The 13,395-nt window shown below is 54.2% G+C and overlaps 2 protein-coding genes across 3 annotated transcripts in view; one reads left to right on the plus strand and one right to left on the minus strand.

The window, feature by feature from the left end:
• MRPL21 (mitochondrial ribosomal protein L21) lies at window positions 1–10,124 on the minus strand. Its single transcript, XM_069565377.1, has 7 exons — window positions 9,887–10,124; window positions 6,022–6,079; window positions 4,034–4,119; window positions 3,279–3,442; window positions 1,730–1,782; window positions 1,201–1,368; window positions 1–1,151 (listed from the first exon to the last, which is right to left on the minus strand). The coding sequence occupies exons 1-7, from the start codon at window positions 10,122–10,124 to the stop codon at window positions 920–922; spliced, it is 999 nt and encodes a 332-aa protein (XP_069421478.1). The 3' UTR covers window positions 1–919.
• IGHMBP2 (immunoglobulin mu DNA binding protein 2) overlaps window positions 10,040–13,395 on the plus strand; it is a 25,561-nt gene continuing 22,205 nt past the window's right edge. Inside the window, exons 1-2 of one of the 2 annotated variants that reach the window (XM_069566428.1) lie at window positions 10,040–10,208; window positions 11,829–11,998. In XM_069566428.1, coding sequence (XP_069422529.1) covers window positions 10,123–10,208; window positions 11,829–11,998 — 256 coding nt within the window. In that variant the 5' untranslated portion in view covers window positions 10,040–10,122. The remainder of the gene's footprint in view (window positions 10,209–11,828; window positions 11,999–13,395) is intronic. The other variant, XR_011251922.1, reaches the window with a different exon arrangement.

Here is a 13,395-nt window from a genome sequence, read left to right on the forward strand (position 1 = left end):
TCTCTTCAGAAAACAGATTTATTTTTACATTTCTATAAATATCAGCTGGACGATCAACACAGGCCGGGAGCAATCTCGATGGTGTTTATCCGGAGGACAGTCTGCGGGTTCACGATGACTATGAGAGAGAAAAGGGCCGGGGCGTCAGCGTAGACCTCGAAGCTGTGAACGAGCTACCGTGAGACCAGCCACCGACCGCTCAGTCCATGGTGGTCAGACTCAGCGAGGTCCCGCGCGGTCTGTTCCTGGGCATGCACACCACAGGCCTCACCACTGACGCCCCGAGCCCCGTGAGACGCAGCAGGGGCTGCGACACCCCGGGAGCCCTTGCCGCGGCTCCTGGCCTCGCCCCTGCACGTGCCTGGAGACCCCCGCATGGCATGGTTGGGGGGAGGGTGGTGGCATCTGATGACCCGAGGCTCCTGGAGGAGAGCTTTCCTAATGACCCGACTCTAGGAAAGCTGAAGCTACGCTGCCGGTGCGTTTCGCCACCTGTGACTGAGGACTGAGTGCACGTCTGCAGGGGGTGGGCTCCTGAGGACTCCAGCACCCAAGGGTGCTCCAGGCCGCCACACTAGACGGCGAAGTGTCTGCGTGTAACCTACACACTCTCTCCCGGACACGCTAAGCCATCTCCAGACCACGTGTACGGCCTAACACTCCGTAAACACCCATGTGAATAGGTGGAAACACAAAGGAAGTTCTATGCAAGTAGCTGTGATTCTGCTGGTCTCATTCCTCTGTAGAAACGAGCCGTCGTGCAAGCGCGCGTGTACCCGTGTGGACGCGCGTGTACCCGTGTGGACGCGCGTGTACCCGTGTGGACGCGCGTGTACCCGTGTGGATGCGTGTGTGTGCCCGGCAGCACAAGGAGGAGCTCCGCCCACCTCGGGGCTGTAGGAGGCGGTCTCGCCCTCCCTCACGCTCCAAGATCGCCCCCTGGGTGGAGGCGAGCACTCCCTGCACTCCAGGCAGCACCCACCGACAGGGCGTCCTCTGCCTGCGTGCCCAGTTCCCGGGGGGACTCCGGACTTGCTGTGGGGGTCTCAGCAGCCGCTGATGCTCCCAGCCGCGCCTCCCAGGGCCGCACCCTCCAGTCGGCGGCCTCTTCCCACCCCTGGTCAGAGTGGGGACAGGGCCATGCCCACCCGCTGGCCTTGCTGGTCTCCGGGCGACTCAGAGGGCAGGTGCCTGTCCGACCCGCCCAGGGCAGGACTCGGGGCAATACCTGGAGGACGGGAGCATGGCAGCTTCCCCCACTTACTTCTCTTCCTCTTGTAGTTCTTCCTTTTCTGAAACCTCATGTTGACTCTCGGCCACGATTCCGTCTTTTCGATGACCGTGGCTTCCACTCGAACAAGATCCTTTCTAGAAGACAGGAGAGTGAGCAGTGGCGCACCTTATTTCTCCATTTTCCTGGCGCTTCCCACACGAGAGCGTCTAAAAGAAAACTTCCTTTTCTGCTGCTCATCAGTGTCACCCCCACCCCCCCGCAGACACTACATGGGGAGGGACAGGGCCGTCCCACAGCCAGTCCCGAAAGGGCCAAACTGCAGCGAAGCAGTAACAGGCCAGACGCGGTCGGGACGCTCTGCACGCGGGGCACTAAATGCCCACAAACCACAGTGTCCGTGTGTCGAGCTTGGGGCTGACCGGGTGTGACGGAGCCCCCGCCCGCCCCTCGCCCGGCCCCTGCCCGCCCCCCGCCCGGCCCTCGAGGGCACGTTACCCAAGCAGGGGTCTGCCAAGGAGAGTGAAGTCATCGGCCCCAACCAGCAGGACCTGGAACCAAACAGGTGTGTCACCAAAAGATAACACAGCCACAGAACAGAGTCGCCGGGACAGGCGAGACGGAGACAGGCTGGAGAGGGAGGCAGCTCGCCGTCTCCCTAGGGACACAGGCCCGTCTGACTGGCACAGGGGGGCGTGGGGCCTGGTGGCACGTCCAGTCAGCAGATCATCTCCTCCGGAAACGGACTTAAACCTTCTCACTGCAGTATATACACACAGGGAAAAATGCACAAACCAGACAGTGGGGGTCTTTACGCCGTTGACAGTCCTGCAGATTCTGTGAAGATTTAGGTTCAAGGGTGTTCTTTCAATGACTGCAAAACCCTGCCCGCCCCTGGCAGCAGGAGGGCAGCCGTGCCGCCGGGGCTGGCCTCAGATGGAGACAGCCCTGAGACCCGAGTGCAGGGCGTCTTATTAGACGCTGGGAGACTTGTCTGGAATTCTACAGATCAGAAGAAAATTCGATCACATTAAGCCTAAACATCGAAAAACAGAGCCTATTTTGTAACAACATCCATGGACTATGTATGTTAGGCAATGACAAAGAACCTTGTTTCACTCACTCTCAGCCTGACATGGTCTCTATTGCTGGGTTTCCTATATTATGAAAATCATCTTTACTGGGTGGGGCTTCCTATGCTTTTGTTAGTGTGAAATGTTTCAAAAGAATGTCTTTTAAGAAACCCTTACAGGTATGGTTCTGAAGTGTCCGATTTTAGACGTAAGAAGGAAACACGCTCTTGTCCGTGAGCTTGTGATGGAGCCCCAGAGGCCCCACGGGGAAGGCGCTGTGCTGACCGCGGGTGTCCCCGTAGCACCCTCATTCAGCTCTGAGTCAAGTGGTCCTGCTCAGACCACAGGCTGCGGGAGGACCACCTGAGAAAGAGGAGCGTGATGCTGCCCTGGGTGTACATACACCAAGAAGCTGTGGTCGCAAAGGAGGAGTTTCAAATTATAAAGAAAACCATCTGTCATATTACATCATGTCCACAGTTAACTGTGTCATAGAAACAGGATCTGGTGCGGAGATCTCATATTTTATCTACAGCAGAACAGGCAAAAGCCAAGCAGGTCCCTGAACACAACAAACAGAACCCTAAGTGGAAGCCTTCACCCACGGCTAAGAACAGCACAGACCACAAAGCGGTTCCAGAGGCCAGAGCGTGACCGGGGTCCAGGGAGATGGCTTGAAACCAGCGCTCGCTGCTTAGGGCAGCAGCGGCCGCCGCACCTCACGCCAGGGGAGTAGGAGACAGACCCACAGACACACACTCCTCCTTGGGGAAACGTGCTGAGTGTCTCCCCATCGGGAGGGACCCTGCCAAGTAAGGGCCGCCCTCGGGGGCATCTCCCCTCACCCCCAGGCTCCTCTGCGCCCGCCCAGCCAGCCTGCCCAGTCCCAGGAAGGGTGCTGGCCTTCTCCACCAGAGCCGACCCTGGGGAGCAGAGACCGAGTCCCAGGTACACTGAGAAACCCACAGTCTCACCTTCTCCAGCCGAATCCGCTCTCCGCAGGCAACGTCTAACTTGTTCTCAATTAGAATCAGGTCTTCAGAGGTGACTTTCCACTGGTGGCTGGCGAAGTGCACCACGGCGAAGAGCCTGCCGTACTGGCCCCTGGCGATGAGCTCGTTCACCTTCCCCACGACCTCTGCAGGAGGAAGGACGGTCAGGGTCACAGCTCTGCCCCTGCCCATGTGCCCTGCGCCCCCCAGAGCCGTGCGACCCTGCGCATCCATGGACTGGCGGCAGGGCGTGTGCCAGGGGCTCCTCCCTGCTCTCCCACCACTGCCTTCAACCATATCTAAACCCAGGAAGAGTCCATGCGTTGCTATGGAATTCCAGGTTTTGGAAACCAAGAACCCTCCCTGCCTCCAAGCGCTGGGCACGGCCGGTACGCTGCCCTCCTCCCGGCACCTGCGCTGGGGCCGCTTCCACCAAGGAGAGTGCTCCTTGTTCTCTTTCCCTGAACACCCACGTTTCTACCAACAGCGGGGAGACTGGGCTGGACCGAGCCCGGCCGCCACCTGTGTCAGTGGCCTGCTACTCAGCCGGTGCCCTGGGAGGCTTTGCTAAGTGAACGAGGGTTCTGAATCCTGGTGTTAAGTAAACTTCAGCGTTCCTGCCTTGCCGCATCCTATGAACAGGAACGCCCACACTGTGCCCGTCTCGGGTACCTAGAAAAATGAGGCCCTTGTTCCGTGGCTAGGCCACCCCTCTCCCTCGCTTCTGCCCCCCTCACCTGCGTGGTGTCTGGCCTCCTCCACGGGGTCTGGCAGCACAACTTCTGGCCAAGGTGGTGAACTCAGTGAGGTTTTAGGAACGTATCTGTAAGAGTATTTTTTTGCACGCAGGTCACACACACGTGAAAAGACAGTTCCAAACGTGTGAGCCAGGGCTGTGCTCGGCACACCAGAAAGGACAAGGGTCCAGCATGTCTCTGATGCCTGAGTGGCTGGCAGGGCAGCAGCCCCATTTGTGGGGGAGCAAACTCTGCCTCCCAAGTGTCTCTTAGGCGTGTGGATTACTTCAAGCTGAAAACAATGAAGGCCCAAGACTCCGGAAGAAAACTCTGGCAGAAGGCAGGCAGGCCTGGGTCTGCACGCAGCTGCCTGGAGATGGCAGGCCTGTCCTGACACAGCTTCCCCAGAAAGGATGCGGGAACACGCGGGACCAGAGGACAGGGGCTGCTCCTGTCCCGTGGTCTCTGCAGGCCCCGCAAACATTTGTCCATCAAACACTTGCTTTTCCACCTCCACGTGGACTGCCTTCTCCCCGTCCTGAAGTCCCAGACCCCTACACTCAGCATCCTCTTTCTTTAGCTGAAGGAGCTGTTTCAGCAGAGGGCTTCAGCCGTTCTGGCAGATGACTCATTTCTCCCAGGTCTCTCCCGTGTGTGCAGGTTATTAAACTCAGGTCTGATTTTCTCCTGTTAACCTGTCTCACGTCAACTGAACTCTTTGACCAGCCAGAAGACCCTGGACAACTGGGGAAACTGCTGCTTCCAGCACAGGCCCAGGGCCCCCCGGCACAGTCACAGCAGGTATGCTGAAGAGACGTCCCTGTCGGAGTCAACAGGCCCCCAAACTAGGCTGTGCTTTAAAGTTGTGCATCGTGTCTGAGGCTCAGGACCCCGGGGGGCCCAGCAGCAGCAGCCAGGACGAGGGACAATGCTGCAAGGGGGCCGGGGCAGCAGTGGCTGCTTGGGGCAGCACTGGGGGATCAGCCGGGCTCATGAAAGTGCCCGCTCAGGGTTTCTGCCTCCAGCCTCACCCGGGGAGCCCACTGCTCCTTCAGGGAAACAGCAGGCCCCAGGCCCCCCGCTGCTGAGACTCTCGCTGCAGGAGTGCAGGCGGCTGTACCGAGAGCCTCCTAGTGCCAGGCGCTCGCCGAAGCTCTTTTGTAAGGAATTTACTTATCGAGGTGCAGCTGACTGAACGGTGTTAGTTTCTGCTGTATAGCAAAGTAGCTCAGTTACACACACGTATGTACAATTTCTTTCGCTGATGATCTATCAGAGGATACTGATGTGGTTCCCTGGGCCATAGAAAGACCTCGCCGTTTACCCATGCTGCCTGTCACACTGTGGGGCCTCATGCTGATGTGACGGTTTATAACTGCTAATCCAGTCTCCCAATCCACCCCTCCTTCACTCCGCCCGCTTGGCAAGTCCTTCTAACGAGCTCTCTGGATGCAGAAATTCACTTGACTCTCATGAAAACCCATTGCGATGCAGCCTGATATTGCTCCCATTTCTCGAAGAGGAACTGAAGCCCAAGGACGACCCTGTTCCTGGACCCGGGTTGCAAGGGCTGGTACAGGACCCTGTATATTCCTACTCAAGTGTGATTTTGTTAAATTTACCTTTTTTAGTTTATATTTTTATTTATTTATTTTTTTAATCTAAATATACAGTTTAACACTAAACATGCTCCTTCAAATTACTTAAGGTCCTCCAGAGAGTCCATCCTGTGATTCAACCTTCCTGGTTAGAAATTTCCCAATTAGGAGTTAAAACCTTTTCCTTAAAAAGACACAGCCATGCATGGCCCAGAACACCTTCTCTTTGGACTCTTGAGGTTCCATCTGTATTTCTATGTGTTAAGAGTCTGAGTAAAATACTGTCAAAACAGTTAAAACTTACATATTCTTAAAACCTAAATGTTCGAAGTTTTGACTACAGAAGAAAAGAAAGGAAGAGAGTCAGCAAAACCCACATTTTGATATTACCCTTGTGGAGATGAAGCGCTCTGCGAACTGAACCTCTGAGAAGCGGACCACAGGGAAGCTGAGGAACAAGAGAGACACACTTGGTTACTAGGACGAAACACAAATTGCCCCTTATGATGCTCAATGCACAGGTGCTGCTAGTGTGGCTGGTACCTGACTCAAACCATCACAACACACCTACAGAAGCGCCTAGAAAGAGAACCACGGCCATCACTCACTCACAGCTACTGGCTATTACCATAAGCATAAAGGGGCATTCACCACACTATCGAGAAGGGCCTGAAACCGAATCATCTACCTGCTAACTCATTCCTTGACGCCAAGTGCCCAAGTTGAGGCCCGTTTGGCACCCCAGTGGGAGCAGCCTCCAGGACACCCCTCCTGGGGCTCTCGGAGCCCGGAGCCCTGCTCCCCCCTCCAAGGGAGCGGCTCTCAGTGACAAAGAGCATACGGCAGGAGTGACAGGCCAGCCCCTCCAGAGGAGGTGATCAGAGGGCAGCTGCCAGCCTGGCGTCCTCGCTGCAGCAGGACCACTGTGCTGTGAGCGGCCCAGGGAGGCCCCTGGGATCCCACCTTCCCAGTTCAGGTCAGTGGCTCAGTCATGTCCGACTCTCTGCAACCCCATGGACTGCTGCACACCAGGCTTCCCGGTCCAGGGAAGCCAGGAAGCAGCTTCTGCCGGCCCTGCTGATTCTTAACCTGAAACAGCCTGACTTGAATCTAACGAGATGGGGAGCCAGCTCAGCCACGCCTGCATCCTGACCCTCAGCGATGGGTGACACAGTACATGTTATCTTAAGCTGCTGGGTTTAGGGTAACTCAGGACACGGCATCAGATAATAATACACCTAGGGACGAAGGCACCCACAGCCTGCTGAGAAGGGCCCAGAAACAAAACGCGCCATGCTTAGGTGCTAGAAGCAGAGGGCAGATCTCTCAGTAACTACTGTTGGTTTTTCAACTGAGCTATAATTTATACGCCATAAAGTTGACTCTTTTAAAGCTCACTCATTAGCAGCTGCTCCCAATTCCTGGTCTCCTGAGTTGGTTTTTCCTGTCCTCCACCATCTCGGTGTGCTTGCGATCTAGACCCGGGTCTTTGTGCTCAGTCGTGTCCCACTCTTTGTGGCCGCGTGGACTGCAGCCCGTCAGGCTCCTCTGTCCATGGGATTCTCCAGGCAAGAAGGCTGGAGTGGGCTGCCCTAAAACCTGGTTCTTACCTCTTTATGTATGGCCTTTCCTCTGGGATTATATCTGTTTGAATGGATTTCAGCGTCATCTGCACAACCCTGACTCCCAAGTGGACACCTGTGGCCTGGACTCAGACACGACAGGCCTGTCTGCTAACATCACCTGGTCATCACCTGTCTCAGAACCTAACAAAGGCTCCTGATCTGCCCCTCCCGCCTGCTTCTCCCACACCCCTCCACATCTCACATGATGGCGACTTCACCCTTCCAGCTGCTCAGGCCAAAAGCCTCAGTCATTTATGACTTTTCTCTCTCACACCCCACAGCCACGAACCTGTCAGCAAATCCCCTGCCTCTTTTTGAGACATCCAGGCTCTGACCACTTCAATCAGCCAAGCTGCCTGGCTTGTAACTGATACCCTGCTCTCACCCTTGCCTCTCTCTCTGCACAGCAGCTAGAAGGCAGGGGACTTCCCTGGTGGTCAAGAGGTTACGACTTCACTTTTCACTGCAGGGGGCACAGGTTCGATACCTGGTCAGGGAACTAAGATCCCACATACTGTGCGGGGTGGGCAAAAATCCCCCCAAAACCAGAAAAACAAACTGAGGACAGATCAGGTTACTATTCAGGGTAACCCTCCAAGAGCGCCCCATTTCATTCTAAGAAAAAGGCAGTCTTCACAGTGGCCAGCAGGGCAGCTGGTAGTGTGACCCCATCTCTCTGGGCCTTGCCTCATGAGCTTCCCCTTGTTCCCTGTACACCTGCCATTCGGGCCTCCTGGTTATTTCTGGAAGATGCCAAGTACAATGGCCTATGCCTTGACTGCCCGTCCTCGGGACAACCCCAACCCCAGGAGGCCCTCTAGGCTAATCCCCTATTTCCTCTGGGTCTCCACTCAAACACCATTTCACTAGAGAAGGCTCCCTCAACCATCCTATTTAAAATTGAACACTTTCCTCCAAACTAGTGCTTTATTTTTCTCCATAAGACTTACCAGCTTTGGACCTGCTACGTAATTTGCTTCTTCTTAGGCTTCAAACATACTATGTAATTTGCTTCTGCATAAAATTGCTCATCTCTCTGCAAACGCCTCCCCCCGTTAGAATGTGAGCTCCGTAAAAACAGGGGTTTGTTTTACGAATTTAACTGATGTATTCACCATCCTGGACCAGACTCTGACTTGTAATGGATGCCCAATAAATGGCAAATGAATGAATGAATGAAATCTCTTCTAAGCCATCAAATGAAGCCCCTGCGGAATACCCCACAGTTGGGAACTCACGATTGGCCTCTCTTGAAAGCCAGGTGGCTCAGTAGTAAAGAATCTGCCTGTCAGTGCAGGAGATGCAGGTTCGGTCCCTGGGTCAAGAAGATTCCCCCCAGGAGGAGATGGCAAGCCACTGTGGTATTCTTGCCTGAAAACTCCCACAGGGAAGCCTGGCGGGCTATAGTCCATGGGGTCACAAAGAGTCGGATACAACCAACAGACTGAGCGCGGCTGGGAGCCATCTCCCTGGTGAAAGCTCAGAAACTTCCTGCACCTGATCTGCCTCCCTGTCATTCCTGCCTATGGCCTTAGCTTAGCTCCGACCTCACTGGGAACAAGTGTGCACCCTCCTGTCCCCCAGGACCATCCTTCAGTCCCTGTGAACTGTGACGGTGTCCGTCCCGATTCCTTCACTGACTCTTCAAGATCCTGCCTCTTCACCGTTTTGGTCGCCCTCTCTTTACTCAGCTCACTTCACCTGTGTTTCTATCTGAAAACAGGGGTGGCGGGGGCGGGAATTGAGCACAGCATTCTAGAGGTAGGTCTCTGTTGGTAGAACAAAGTAAGTCCCACCGCTTTTTATAAAAACTTCCCTGCCTGCTTAAACCCAAGTTTCATTATGTAAAATGATAAGCACACAAAAGTCAAGAGAATAGGGAGTCCTCCTTTATCTCTTCCTAGACTCAACAGTCATCAACTCATAGTCAAGCCTGACTCATTCACAATGTCTCTGCTCCAACTCTGTGGTGTATTTTTAAGCAATTGTCAGGGTAACTTCTACGAAAGATAAAGCATCTTAAAAACAAACAAACATAACCACAACATCATTATCATACCTAAACAAGGGAAAACGTCTCTACATACATAAACATTCCTTCACACAAATATACACTCCAACCATTTTGAGGAGAGGTTTATAGTGTTTTTGACCAACAAAACCTTGCTGAGCTTCATGACAACTCAGTGCCTAAAATACAGATGTAGCTTTTGCTGGACTGGTTACCTCTGGGCAAGGACATTCGCCACCATTTTCCAGATGAGGACAAGGAAGCTTAAAGAGTGGCTTGCAGCCTGGGGAGTGATGGTTAAAGCATAGGCTTTGGAGCCGGACCAAGCTGTGTGATTCAGTCCTCTCCCACTTCCCTGCTCTATGACCAAGGACAAGTTACCTAACCATTCTGAGCCTCAGGTTGCTCCCCAACTTAAATGGAGCGTATATGGAAGATGGCGAGCTATCACCAATATTTAAGCTATTAACTAAAGGAACCAGGGTCTGAACCCAGGGTTTCCAAGACCGGTAATCACCGCCATCAAAAAAAGCGATTAACACCGGTCAGACGCAGACACACGTGGCAGGGCGCCCCGTGTGCCCAGCTTCCTCCGTTCACCCCGCGGGGCGGGCCTCACCGGCTCCGGGTCCCGACGCTCTCAGGACGCTGCGGCTGCATGCAGACGCCAGCCGCCCGAAGGTGACCGGCAGGGCCCTGGCTGCCACGGCCGCCGCCATCTTCCCGCAGCCTCCGCCGAGAGCGGAAGCGGAAGTGGTGCGAGCCTGGTGCGTCGACGCACCGGGTCCGGCCGGGAGCAGCGCCGCGCGCGGCAGCCGGACCTCAGCGGCTCTGGGCCCGGGCCGGCCTGCGGCCATGGCCTCGACACCCGTGGAGAGCTTCGTGACCAAGCAGTTGGAACTGCTGGAGCTCGAGCGAGACGCGGAGGTCGAGGAGCGCAGGTACGGCCGCCGGCCCGGGCCTCTCGGGGTCGGCCCGGCGTCTCCCCCAGGGTCCCCCCCTCTCCCAGCTGAGACCACACAGATGAAGCCTCCGGGGGCTCGGCCTGACAAGCTTAGGGCCGGGATTTGCCCTCCTGACTGTGAAGGGGGCTCGGCCGCCTCCAAGGATGGAAGCCTCTTACCCCTCCGGGGCGGCCCGTTCCGTTTTGGGGACCCACCTTGGGAGGGTCTTCTCCCCCTGAAGTGCCCCTCTGAACTTTGCCCCGTGGGCCCAGCCTGTCTCCCCACTTCCATCCCCATCGTGTTCTCCGCCCTCTTCCCTCCTCGGCCCCCCGTTAGTGTTTGCGCCTGTTCCTTGCCGGGCCTCGAATGAGATGCAGTCGTTGATAATGGGCCCCGGGCGACCGGTGTGAGCGGAAGGGCCCGCTTCCAGCCTGACAGGTGCTGAGCTGTGTGTGCAGGCCGAGTGCTGTGGAGGGGGGTGGGAGCAGGACCGCCGACCCTGCGGAGCCTTAGTGGCGGATGGCTTCCTGGAGGCGGTGGTGCTTGAGCACAGCTTGCAGAAAAATAAGGGTTAAAGAGTTTGCGGGGAGGAGTTTCCTGGAGGAGATGTGGGAAAGCAGCGCACCCCTGCAGCCAGAGCTGGAGCCCTGAAAACGTCGGGCTTTCACCCCTAAGGCTGAAACTGAGAGCTGACATTTATTGAGGGGTGTAAAAACACTCCACAGGCATCAGTCGCTTTAAACCTCACATCAGCTCTGCGAAATTGGTTACTGCGGTAACCGATTCTCATCTTAGGTCTAAGCAGGCTGGAACAGAGAAGTTAAGTCACTTGCCCCAGGTAACACAGGGTGAACCAGGATTTGGGGTCACGCGGGCTGATGCTAGAGTTTGTACTCAACCACTGTGCTGCCTTCGTGGAGAGGATTTGATTTAGAAGTTTTTGATTATGATGGTTGAGAGTTGGGAGTCCTGTTGCCCTCAGTGGGATCCGCGCCCCATCATTTATGGCTGGGTGACTTTGCAGCCTTAGTCATCTTGTCTGTAAAATGAGATCATCCTTACAGCAAACCAGTGAGGTGGGAATGCAGTGATCTAAAAGTCAAGGGCTCAGCACCGTCCGTAGTACAGAGTAAGCACCCGTGGAAAGATGCACAGGGGTCCGATTGAGAAGGGCCTGGGGAAGAAGCTTGTGTTATAGTGCGTGTGTGTGCGTGTGTGCGTGTGACGAGCTGCATGTGGGATCTTAATTCCCCAACTGGGGATTGAACCTGTGCCTCCTGAATTGGAAGCACAGTCTTCACTGCTGAATGGCCAGAGGGGTCCCTCTTATCCTATATTCTTGGGCAGAGGATGGCCCTTGGCAGTGAGGGTGCAGGGGTGGATTCTGGGTGCAAATGGGGGGCCCTGGTGGGACAGTGACTCAAAGGGCCCAGGAGAGAAGGCAAAGGTGAGTGCGGGCGCTGTGAGGAGGGCATGGGGGTCTGTAGGAGGAACAGGTTTGAGAGGAGGCAGGTTTGGAGTTTCCCGTGCATAGACTTCCTCTGTTCCTCCTGCATGTTTGGAAGTAAAAACTGGTAAAATATAAATACTGAAGTCTCATCATTGGGTGTTTCCCAGATCCTGGCAGGAAAATGTCTCTCTGAAGGAACTCCAGAACCGAGGCGTCTGTTTGCTGAAGCTGCAGGTATCCAGCCAGCGGACCGGGCTGTACGGACGGCTGCTCATTACCCTCGAGCCCAGGAGATGTGTGTCTGCAGTTGTTCTTCCCAGTAACAGCTTTACTTCCGGTCCGTACCTTGTTGACAAGGGTGTGCGTTGAATATTGCAGTCTTCAGATGTGGGCTGTAAAGATCTGGTCACATAGGACCAGCTGGGGAATAAAGCTTTGCAGTGGAGAACTCTTGCTTAGAAATCCAGCAGTTACGAGGTTTTCTGGTAGGTTAGATCAGCACTCTCCAGACAGGCAGACACCAGCTGAACACCTGAAATATGGCTGGTGATTCCTGCTCATGTAAAATGCACAAGAGATTTTGAAGATTTAGTACTGTTAAAAAAAAAGAGAGTAATTTCTATGACTACCAATTATGTTTTGAAATGAAAATATTTTTCATATATTGGGTTAAATAAACTACTAGTAAAATTAGCTGTTTCTTTTTGGTTGTTTAATGTGGCTTCCCAGGTGACTTAGTGGTAAGGAACCAGCCTGCCAAAGCAGGAGACATGGGTTCGATCCCTGGGTCGGGAAGATTCCCTGGAGAAGAAAATGGCAACCCACTCTAGTATTCTTGCCTGAGAAATCCCATGAACAGAGGAGCCTGGCAGGCTACAGTCCATGGGGTTGCAAAGAGTCAGACATGACTGAGCTCACACACACAACAACACACAAATGTAGCTGCTAGGAAACGTAAGGTTACACATGACTCTCATTTCTTGTTTTTTACCCCCCCCCCCCATAATATCACAGTATATATATATATATATATATATATATATATATATATATATATATATTTAAATTTTATTTTTAATTGGAGGGTAATTACTTTCTAATGTTGTGTTGCTTTCTGCCATACATCAGCATGAATCAGCCATAGGTATACATATGTCCTCTCTCTCTCGAACCTCCCGCCGCCTTCCCTCCCCATAGCTCTGGACCAGATGATTCGTTGTACATAGCTATGTAGTCCCAGACCTTCCTTGTACTAAGAACACTTTGGCTAAGCTTGTGGCAGCCCTGTTGGAAAGAAGGGGCAGTTCGAAGAAGCTTCTTAACCTCACACCTGGGACTCTCGTTTTCAATCAGACCTGGAAACGGAGACAGCAGCACCGCCAAGCACTGCACGTTCTCTGGAAAAGTCTCTCAGCCCTGATTTGATGATGACAGGGTTTGTTGGGTTCATATTTTGACTTTCTGGCCTCTTGCCCCCCACTTGTTGGAATCCTGGCTGCATTTGGAGACAGATGGGAGGAGGGGAAGCTGATAGTCGGAGTCAGATCTTACACACTGTGTTGCTGAGGGGCCAGGAGTCAGTCACCTGTCCTCTAAAGACAGTCGAGCTTTCGGCCTTACCATCAGGATTAAGTGGGCAGGACCGAATGTCCCTGCTGGGCGTTTGTAAACTCTGCAAACCAAAGGCAAAATGTATTATGTTCAGTTAGGAAGTGCTGTGGAGGGCAGGACCTT

The sequence above is a fragment of the Ovis canadensis genome, chromosome 21, assembly GCF_042477335.2.
Source record: "Ovis canadensis isolate MfBH-ARS-UI-01 breed Bighorn chromosome 21, ARS-UI_OviCan_v2, whole genome shotgun sequence".
NCBI lineage: Eukaryota > Metazoa > Chordata > Mammalia > Artiodactyla > Bovidae > Ovis > Ovis canadensis.